Source organism: Gadus morhua, chromosome 14 (genome assembly GCF_902167405.1).
Source record: "Gadus morhua chromosome 14, gadMor3.0, whole genome shotgun sequence".
In the NCBI taxonomy this organism is placed as follows: domain Eukaryota; kingdom Metazoa; phylum Chordata; class Actinopteri; order Gadiformes; family Gadidae; genus Gadus; species Gadus morhua.
This window is the reverse complement of record NC_044061.1, coordinates 27,207,290-27,218,109: the sequence shown is the minus strand read 5'-3', so window position 1 is coordinate 27,218,109 and position 10,820 is coordinate 27,207,290. Positions and strand designations below refer to the sequence as shown.

Genomic DNA, 10,820 nt, shown 5'->3' with positions numbered 1-10,820 from the left:
ATGGACTGGATTCTGCTAAAATGGTCTGCTTGGAGGATTATAGAATTGATGATTAAATTAGGGTAAAATAAAGTAAGATGGACCTTACGTTATGGACATTACAGGTCATGATGTTGGAGAACAGCTGCTTTGGAATAGTTTAATAGACAGGAAGGATGAATAAAGCAACAAGCTTCTACAACAGCATTACAACTGCAAAATGTGGTTTCACATGCTAAGATACAGATGATAGACAAAGACACATTACAGAAGCTACTCTATGAAGCCCAGTTACCATAACTACCTTCTGATGCTCAACAAACTAAAGCTCTAAAATCAAAAGGGACACCAGCATCAAGCTGTTGTGTTTATATTCTCATCATCTTCTCATCCAACACGTTCATCGGTACAACGACAATCACAACACTTATCTTACACCAGCCACCAGGACACGCCCCCCAGCCCCATGACCCCGCCCACACCCACCTCCTGACCCCCCCACCGACATGACCCGCCCCCTACCTCCATGACCACGCCCATGACGCAACCCAGCCCCGTGACCACGCCCACATACATGACCACGCCCACCTACATGACCCACCCCCTACCTCCATGACCACGCCCATGATGCACCCCACCCCCATGACCCCTTAACCCCACCCCTCCTCAGACCCCACCCCCTGACCCCGCCCCTCCTCAGACCCCGCCCCTCCTCAGACCCCGCCCCTCTTCAGACACCGCCCCCCTCAGACCCCGTGGTGCACTGAGAGGCGGTTCAGGGCGTCGCCCACGATGTCCAGCTCGTGCCGGAGGTCCTCCACCACGGAGGTGATGCTGCTGGTGTCCTTCAGCACGTCCACGCTCTGCGTGTACGGGTTGTAGCGCACCGTGAATGGCCGCCGGATCGTCTTGGCAAACTCCCTAAGGAGACACATTAACATTTACATTTACATTAACAATTACATATAGGGCGTTTAGCACATGCTTTTATCCAAAGATACTTACAATAAGTGTAAGGGATCATATATCAACCAAGTGCTAAGCTTTAACAATCATTAGGTTAAACCATTCCCTGTATACAACACAGACAGCTAGGATAAGATGATACACAATGCCAAGTACTATTTTATGTGCAAAGATTTACAACACACAATAAGTGCGTACATTAAGTGCCAGACATGGGACCATATGGGAGAGACGTTGTTCAAGTCTTTCTGACACAAGATATAGTATATTGGAAACCAGACGGCGTGTTTGGATCAAACCGGATCTTCGTCGGGTGCTGGTTGAGATCTATTGGGATCAAAACACTGTTTTCCTTTTGATTGGTTGATCAAAACACTGATCTTATTCTGATTGGTTGTTCTAAACCCTGATCTCCTTTTGATTGGTTGATCTTAACCCTGATCCCCCTCTGATTGGTTGAATCTAAAGTCCTTGGTAGGAGTAGCAGGCTACGGACTCTCCTGGGTCTACCTCACATGAGCTTCACTAGGACAGTGAGGTGAAGGTCATTCTGAGTTCTTCAGGGTGTCGTGGTGTCACCACCGCCTGGACGGCGCGCTGCTTACCTCATCTTAGCCTTTGCCTCCTCAAAGCTCTCGGACACAAAGTACACGTCTTGGAAGGTGGTGATGATGCACTCCTGGTTGCAGGTCACCGCGGGGTCGAAGGTCAGGATGTGAGCGTTTTCAGAGAGCGCATGCTGAGGCAGAAACAGAGTCCACCCCGACAGGTTAACATCCATTACACACTTATTATATTATTGTATTATTATAAATGCGTGCTCAGTCGTATATTTATGTATTGAAATTAAAAGTTGTTCATTTACCCTTTTTCATTGGCTTATAATAATTAGTATATCTTTGTTTCTTTCTCCATTATTGTATTATAATGATGGGGAGTTAAACAATACAGATGCTTAATCATAATGTACCAAACTCAGCCTCAACTACACATTAGCTTCAGCTGCCTTTGTTTTATCCTGAGGCCCTCGTCAACCTTTAGAGGGCAGCAGACGCCCTTCTGTTCACTGCTGTGTGCGATGCTCTGTACGCTCAGTCTGTTCACTGGTGCTCTGTGAGCCCAGTCTGTTCACTGGTGTGTTCAGAGTCTCAGACGCCCAGTCTGTTCACTGGTTTAGGCGGTGCTTTCTGGTCTGAGTCTCAGGCGGCTCACCTTCAGCTCGCTGATGGAGGACAGCAGGCCGGCGCCGTACGCCCTCAGCCTGCCTTCCTGTTTACAGAGACCGAACTCCACCGTGAAGAAGTAACACTGCAGGAGAGGGAGGAGGGGGGCACAGGACATAAGTTAGTGACCGAGGAGGAAGGGGGAGGAGGCGTGGGTTTGGTCGCAGGTCATTTAGCACAAGGTTTCATCCCAGGCTCCTTAGCCGTCAAGAACAGTTCATTCAAGTGTGCAGTGTACAGTTCATTAGAGTATACATTTTATCAGAGTGTACAGTGTAGAAAGAGTGTACAGTGTAGAAAGAGTGTACAGTGTAAAATAAGTGCACACTTGACGATAACTACAGTGTAAAGAGCCTAGCGTATAAACTGTGTAAAGTTAGTCATTCGGGCATAGTGTACACTTTAGACTGAGTGTGCAGTGAACAAAGTGTATAAAGTGTTTAGGATAGTGAGCAGTGAAGACAGTGTAGAGTGAACCATGAGTGTACAGTGACCAATAAGTGGAGAGTGCTCAGAAGATGTGTGCAGTGAAGACAGTGGAAAGTGACCAATGAGGGGACAGTGTTAAGGACAGTGTGGACAGTGAGTGATGTCATCAGTGGGGGGTCCGCACCGTGGCCAGTTTCTGCACAGCCTCGTCGGAGGCCCCCAGTGAGGCCAGTCCGATCTCCTGGGAGAACTGGGCGAAGCTCGGCTCGGCCAGCAGGGGGACGTGGCCCAGCAGCTCATGGCACGTGTCTCTGTGGGCAGACACACACACGGCACGCACACAAAAACACACACAAACGCACACAAACACACAGACAAACACACACAGACACACACACACACGCACACGCAAACACATGCACGCGCACACGCACATGCACCCACACATGCCCACACACACAAGGGATCATATATCATATATTCAAAACTTGAAATTGGTATCTGTGAACCTAAGGTAAGGTAATCAATAATCAGAATAAGTTTTTTTGGGGGGACGTGCGACGTCTGGCCTGCAGGGGGAGTATGGGCAGGTTGGGATCGCCCCGGATTGGCTGGGGGGGGGTTGGTCCTGAGTGCGAGCAGGTGTCAGCACTCAGGCCAATCAGGGTGTGTTTGTATTTATGTGCCTGCTTTGTGGTTAGTAGGGAGCGACCGGGGAGCAGAGAGAGAGAGAGATCCAACGCGTTCCCCACCAAAGATCGCAGGTCGCGGATCGCAGAACGCCAGGACTCTCCTGGACGTTAATTTCAATTTTAGTTTGAAGTCTCTGTTTTGTTTTGCTACGCTTCCAAATAAAGACGCTCCCAGTGAGGGAAGACGAACTGTGGCCTCCGTGCACTCTCTGACCTTGTTACAGTTTTGTTTGATGTATATCTGTATGTGTGTCTGTCCTCCCCGTGCGTGTGGTTACTCACGGCTCCGGGGTGTACAGGGGGTCCGAGCTGTGCCGGACGTACTGGGTGCAGTGGAAGACCCTGAAGGCCAGGCCGGCCAGGAAGTCCCTGGGGGAGAGGTACCCCGCCACCGGCCGGATGGTGAACCCCGAGCGCTCTGGGGCACGGGACACGGACACACACGTCAACACAGCGCACATACTAACACAGACCCACACGCTTAAACACAGACACACACGTCAACAGATACAGATGCGCACGCTTAAACACAGACGCACACACATCAACACAGACAGACGCACACGTCAACATGGACACATACGCGTCAACACAGACGCACGCGTCAACACGGACGCACGCGCCAACACACACAGCGCACACGCGTCAACACACAGCGCAGAAAGGTCAACACAGACGCACACACGTCAACACACAGACTCACACAGCGCATACAACTCAACACACGCAGCACACACACAGGGGCAGCATCACGGCCCACTCAGACGCACACACCTAAACACACTCGCACGTAAACACACAGACATTCCCACGTAAACACACACAGACATACCCACGTAAACACACGTACACATTCATGTAAACACACACAGATGCATTCGCGTAAACACACAGCACACACACGTCAACACGCGTCAACATACATAGAGACACGCACACGCCAACAGTAACACACACAGCGCACACACAGGGGCCGGCATCAACACACGCAATATATTCTCACATCCATAAAGAACAGGAACCACTTTTTCTTAATCTGTTGTACGTAAATGTATGTTTCTATTTTGCAATAGCAGTCACAATTTTGCATATTAAACTTAAAAATAAATGTACCCAACACATATATATATGTATATATGTATATACATATGTATATGTTGTATATGTATTTATATGTTTATGAAAACAAGTCTAAATCCTTGTGCTCTACCTGAAACCCAGGTCTGGCCTGTCTATTTATCGATAGGACCTTCCCAGCCGTACCCTTGAGGAAGCGGGAGATGTCCTCGAGCTGGGGGATGTTGTCCTCCCTGTAGTTGCAGTACTTGGTCAGCAGGGGGAGGTTCTTCAGGTACTCTCTGCAGGCGTGGCTGGGGTACAGCTTGTTGAGCTCCCTGAACACCACCCCCCACGTCCGCACCTCCTCCTCCGTGAACTCGATGCGCGGGATCGGTTCTCCGCTGGAACGGGAACACGAGTGTTCAAATAAAACAGGACTTTAGTGGGAAGAAGGAATATGATAGTAGAGTGCTACATGGTCACGTGTAAGATATCAACAAGTTATTTCATATATTGCACATTTCCCACTGATGCCAGCTGAAGGTTAACTACTTACTGTTTGTAGCACATGGCCAGATCAGCGAAAAATTTCCGCCGCTGACGATACAGATTGTCTTTGAAACCCTGTGAAAGAAAAATCCCAAAAGTCACTCGTTAATTATAATGAGGCAGGGTAGGTATTAGGGGTAAGGAAGGGTGTAGATGGTGGAGCTACCCTCCGAGCCCCTCCACATGGAGGTACGTACCGGGTGGTCTGCATCCAGCTCGGATCCGTACATCAGCACCCGGTTGGCACACAGATCCAGATCGGAGATCTTCTGGGGGAACCAGGGGATGTCCTCTGTTTCTGAAACCGGGTGTAGCACAGTGTTTAGAACGGTGTGTATTGCAGTGTGTATCACTATGTGTAGTAGTGTGTATTGTAGAGCATATCTCAGTCCGTATCAGTGTGCGTATCGCTGTGTGTATTGCAGTGTGTATTGTAGTGCATATCATAATGCCTATCACAGTGGGTAGAAGTGTGTATTACAGTGTGTACTACATTGTTTAGTACAGTGTGTATCACAGTGTGCATTGTAGTGTGTATGACAGTATGTATCACAGTGTTGATTCCAGTGTGTATTGAGGTGTGCCTCACAGTGTGTTTCGCAGTGTGTAGTCCAGTGTGTATCACAGTGTGTAGTTCAGTGTGCATTACCACGGTGACCACTGTGTTTGGAGATATTAAGGCATTTATCGTAAACAATGATTTGGCCTGGCCTCAAGCTCATCAGCCTTTCCTGCGCCAGGCGGTCTGAGGTGGTCGACAGGGTGAATTCATATCATTTTTTACCTTCCTCCAGCACGGCGCTTTCGTCCGGCGGGTCCATCTCAACAATGTTGGTGTGTTTCCGCAGTAAGTGGGTCAGCTCCTTGAGCTGCTCGTTGTTGCTGTCGCAATCCACAAAGATCTCAAAGTCTGAATTCCTGCGCTTGGATTTGCGGGACTCGATGTGGACCAGGTTGACGTGTTTGTCCTGCACAGATGTGACACAAAACATGCATGTAGCGGCGGCCTGGGGCTGGGGGACGGCGGAGCGGCTGACAGATATGAGTGACGACGGCTCGACTCCGGGGGATTGTCACATGGAGTTGGAGGAGATGGAATGGATGAGTTTAACATTTGCGTAATTACTTGGAACAGTTTGAGCGCCTTCACCAGGCCCCCGACCTCGTTCTTCAGGGAGAACACGATGGCCGCCCGGCCCTTGGCGGAGCTGTTGGGGCAGTCTGGGGAGGGGCTCCGCGTCTTGTTGTCTTTGTTTTCCTCGATTTTACCGAACGTCACTTTGTTTATCTGGGAGAGAGGAACGGGATTAGGCCGTACACAGGATGAAGGTGTCAGAAACAGATCAGATGCACGGTTTCCGTATAAAGAAAGGAAAACACACAAGGGGATAAATAGCATTTGCAAAGTACATTTGTTAGTTTACATTTCTTGTTGTAAAAACACATTTCAGCTGCTGTTCAAAAAAATTCAATTTAAGGGCAAGAGTTCAGTACAAAATTAAAGATCGGGTTCTTACTCTGTCGGAACAAAATAAATGCAAAGATTACCTTTTCCATTGTATAAAAACAATCACAATAATATCTTAATGTATCATTTTTATTTGTAGGATCTTTTCATGTCTTTGTGAGGAGGACAGTGGGTCAAAGAAGACAGGGAATTACTAATAGCATTAGACCACCGGTGACATTGAACCCGGGTCGCTACGAGACCCATCACCTCCGTGGTCTGAGCCCGGAGGCACCGTCACTAACACAAGACCAGACCCTCATACACCTCAAGTTATTCAAATAGAAAATAAGCATGCAGCTCTCCGCTCCCCGCGGCCAGGAGTGGAACCATGTGACGCTAATCCCCTCTGGAGAACGGCTTTCCAGCCCCAGGGTCGTGCCAGCCCCAGGGTGCTTGACCCGCCAGCCCCCAGGGTCTGCGCGTGCCTCCTCAGGCCGGTTCCTCTCCTGCATGGACCGAGGTGTGCGCGGCCATCTCATTGAAGAAGGAGGCAGCTTTAATGATAGTGTCCCTCTAATCCCGGTGGCCGACGAGGGATTAGACCTGGGTGTTAGCAACAACACCTGGGCTGCATTCCGTTCTAAGCCGGTTGACGTACACGATGTCTGAAGTGAACCATGAGGGGTTCGATCGATGGACGGAATTTTTATGGAAATGAATTAGCCAAATCTTTTGATCAGTTCCTTCTTGCATTTTAGGTAAAAAAAAAGAAATCAGCATAGTCAAAGGGATAAGATTGTTATGCATATTATTACACAATAACAATACATCAATTTCAGGGATGATTAGTGTTTGGTAACCTATTTCACAGAGCAAAATGATTATTGGATGTACCCTCATCCAGATTTAGGTGGCTCAGCCTGTGAGTCACGCACGGACGTCCAGCCCGGTTGGTGCAATGAAACAACAGACCGGCTACTATAGTCACCAGTCTTCAACCACGGGTACCACTCCAAAAGAGTAAAAGTCACTCCTCACATGATCTGATATCAAACAAGAAGAGAATAAACCAAGAACATGACTCAATCATTTTGTCCCTAATTCCATTTAGTCCCGCGTGTCCAGGGGTCAGAGTGGAGTCCTAAAGGAACCAAACACCAGCCCCGAGGCCCCCCGGCTCCTCACCTCGTTGTGGATCTGCTTGTCTTCGTACCCCGTGTTCACCGAGTCGAAGGACCGGCCCCGCCGGGGCAGGGGCCCCTCCGGCTTCTGAGGGAACATGGCAGCTGGACGGACCTGATGGAAGGAGACTGGAGATGGCCGCTGAGGAGCTGAGGGGAGACACGCGTCGGAGGGTCTGAGCGCCGGCCGAGCGTGGATCTGTGGGGCTCTGGATTGATCGTCTAGTTTGCGAGGCAGCGAATCACGCTGTGCTATTTATCAGTCCAAGGTGGGGGGGGCGGAGGTGTAGTGAGGAGGGAGTAAAGCGCCTGGGAAGGGAAGGGTGAGAGAGAGGGAGAGAGAGAGAGGGGGGAGAAAGCCGGCGAGGGAGGAGGAGGAGGGGGGAGGAGGAGGGTGCATACACCTCACGCAGGGGGAGATTAGGAAGAGGGTCATGATTAGCATCATGTCTGCAGAATCACATGGCCTGACACACACACACACACACACACACACACACACACACAGATGTGTGCACACACACACACATGCACACACATACACACAAACACGTACACACACATCACACAAACATGTACAGACACACACACAAACAACACACACACATGTGCACACACATTGATGGTTATTGGTTGTGCAGACAGGTTCTATCCATTCTGGATTTTTTTTCTCTACCGAATCCCTCCTCCCCATCCCAACTCTTCCACATCCTGTTCTCCAAAGCTATCCGTCTCTCACCCTTGTTCTCTCTCACCCCTCATTATGCCGTTTATAGAAACCTGATTGTGTGAGCGCTGAGCGACGACCAGAGAATAGGCTGCAGAATCAACAGAGAGGAAGGTCAGTCGGAAGCTACAAAACCGCACAGGTCCATCTCTGGAGGCTGAGTGCAGTCAGCTGGAGACAGCAGCAACACTAACCTGAGTTCACCCTGGTGCTGGTGAACACTGGTCTGAGACAGAAGTCCCATTTGGTAAATGGTAAATGGACTGCAGTTATACAGCACTTTACTAACCAGTGGCTACTCAAAGCGCTTTGCAATATTGCCTAACATTCAGCCATTCAAGCACACATGAATGGCTGAGTCAACAACGCAGGGCGACAGCCAGCTCGTCAGGAGCAGTTAGGATGAGGTGCCTTGCTCAGGGACACCTTGCTCTACCTCCCGACCCTGAGTTCACCCTGGTGCTGGTGAACCCTGATCTCCCGGCCGTGCTGAGGCGTGTTCTGGGGCGTCTCTCCTTGGTGGGCTGGGAAGTGGAACAGATTCAAGCAAAGGACGGATTTCCACAGATGCTTTGTATCCATACAGATGTGGTGATCCAGTGTTAAACTTGTATCCCCCCGCCCCAGCATACACAGCTGATCCTTTGCAGCAGTACGAGTTGTTCCACGTCCATATAGTCGTCTTCATCTTGCTGCATTACGACCTCCAGAGCATAGGGTCTTCATGTCTCCTGGCTCATTAACAGTGTTGGGAACGTTACTTTAAAAAAGTAATTAGCTATAGTTACTCACTACTTGTTCCAAAAAGTAACTGAGTTAGTAACTGAATTACTCTATATTACTCATATTGAGTCAAACATATAAAAAAAACGAAAGACGACAGTTCAAACCGTAGCCTATTTGGAGCGGCGTTTCTGGCCAAGACCGGGTCGAAAATGATTAACCAGCTGATCAACTGTAAATATCATCTGATCGCGCGCCTGTAATCTAAACAGAGAGGCTTGGCGGAGTAACGTAACCATGACAACAACTGTTTATCAAAATAATTTCTGTGTGGAACGTGGATGCAAAACATTCTGAAAACGATAGTGTGGACGGAGATCATTTTCATTGCGGATGTGCGTTTTTACATTTACCCGGGTTCCCGATTTCAATTTGCTTGGTTGCAAAGGCTGTGGAACATCTGCCAGATACTACAGAAAATGCCAACTTTTCATCGGATTGCTCCGGACTCGCCATTTCTGCTGCTTCATCGAATCGGTTTGGCGTGTGCGTTTGCGTGTGTGTGGCGCGCGTGTCCTGGCTTGTGTGTAAAAAACCCTGGCTCCGATTGGCTACCATGAAACATGACTCTGCCTTAGCCAATCATAATCGCTTATCTCGTTGTTAATCCACCCCGGTCTCCTCACTAGTTTGTGTTTGGAGCCAGGGGTGCGTTCGGATTTTGTAGTTTATTCAATCAATTCATAGTAACGCACAGTGGTGGGTAGAGTAGCCTAGTGAAAATCTATACTCAAGTAAAAGTAAATATTCCAATTGGAAAACCTACTTGAGTAAGAGTAAAAAAGTACTTTGTTGTAAAGTTACTCAAATTACAAGTTACTTTACATTTTTGTATTGGAGTGCTTGGATCAATGAAAAAGACAACGTGTCAGAATGCGTGAGTGAGTGAGGGAGAGAAAGCGATGCACTCCTAAAACATTTATTCACAAGTTGTACAACAAAAGCAATATGTACAACAAAAAATGTAATTTCATTTCAAACAAATTTGCATTAAGCTCTGTGCATGTGACAAAAGGCAAGAGCTTTGTAGGAACACAACCAATACACAAACGAGACAGACTTGGTTGGCTGATTGGGCAATCAGATTTATCCAGTCTACGCACATAGCATGCACGCACACTCACAGAGCCAGACACGACAATGACGAACAAGTTTGTGAGTGGTCTGCAGAATACAGTGCAACATAGTATCTTTAGAATTATATAAACTATACGTGGACCGTAACTCCGCACCCCCTGGCGAAAATATATTCCTGCGCGTCTGCATCCATGCGTTTCTAGCTTATGTCCATGGTTTCTAGTCCTCAGTCCCAACGTAACGGTCGACTCGTCTCCTCGGCTATGGAATTGCAACAATGTTGCAACCTAGGGAGGTTGCGTCGCTAACGTGTACGCTTGTATTAGTCAATGAAGATAATGTCTTTATCAAAATACTCATTTTATTGAAGGCACAATGGAAAATGTAATTGAGTAAAGAGTAGAATTTTAAATCAAATATTTACTTGAGTAAGAGTAAAATTACAGACTTAAAAAAGGAACCTGAAAAGCACTCGTTACCCTAAAAATTTACTTTTTTACTCATTTGCGTTACTTGCAGGCCCGGTTCCAGAACAGAATGCGTTACTACCCACCACTGGTAACGCACTGCATTTTTCGTATAGTAACGGTAACGGTGGAAATAGTAATTAGTTAGATACCCCGTTACTGAAAAAATAACGGCGTTACGTAACGGCGTTCTTTTAAACGGCGTTATTACCAACACTGCTCATTAATTAAACTAGCA

The 10,820-nt window shown here is 48.1% G+C and overlaps 1 protein-coding gene across 3 annotated transcripts; it reads right to left on the bottom strand.

The window, feature by feature from the left end:
- Nucleotides 1-697: 697 nt before the first annotated feature.
- On the bottom strand, nt 698-9,500 carry LOC115558312 (tryptophan 5-hydroxylase 1). Of its 3 annotated transcripts, none has more exons than XM_030376317.1 (12): nt 8,692-9,500; nt 7,533-7,678; nt 6,024-6,185; nt 5,682-5,865; nt 5,095-5,195; nt 4,905-4,972; nt 4,553-4,749; nt 3,572-3,707; nt 2,782-2,908; nt 2,158-2,253; nt 1,551-1,684; nt 698-900 (listed from the first exon to the last, which is right to left on the bottom strand). In XM_030376317.1, the coding sequence occupies exons 2-12, from the start codon at nt 7,626-7,628 to the stop codon at nt 726-728; spliced, it is 1,476 nt and encodes a 491-aa protein (XP_030232177.1). In that variant the 5' UTR covers nt 7,629-7,678; nt 8,692-9,500; the 3' UTR covers nt 698-725. The 3 variants fall into 3 exon arrangements, with proteins under 3 accessions (XP_030232177.1, XP_030232176.1, XP_030232174.1); XM_030376316.1 differs by having other exon boundaries at nt 7,533-7,837; nt 8,692-9,499; XM_030376314.1 differs by having other exon boundaries at nt 7,533-9,499.
- Between the last annotated feature and the right edge of the window lie 1,320 nt (nt 9,501-10,820).

Bases quoted from the DNA above. Each gene is read 5' to 3' on its own strand.
- LOC115558312 (XM_030376317.1), bottom strand. From the start codon at position 7,628: ATGTTCCCTCAGAAGCCGGAGGGGCCCCTGCCCCGGCGGGGCCGGTCC. The intron at 2,909-3,571 runs GTGAGTAACCAC...GTCTGCCCACAG, and splicing joins CCCCTGTACACCCCGGAGCC to AGACACGTGCCATGAGCTGC. The intron at 1,685-2,157 runs GTGAGCCGCCTG...TTTCTGCCTCAG, and splicing joins CCTCCATCAGCGAGCTGAAG to CATGCGCTCTCTGAAAACGC.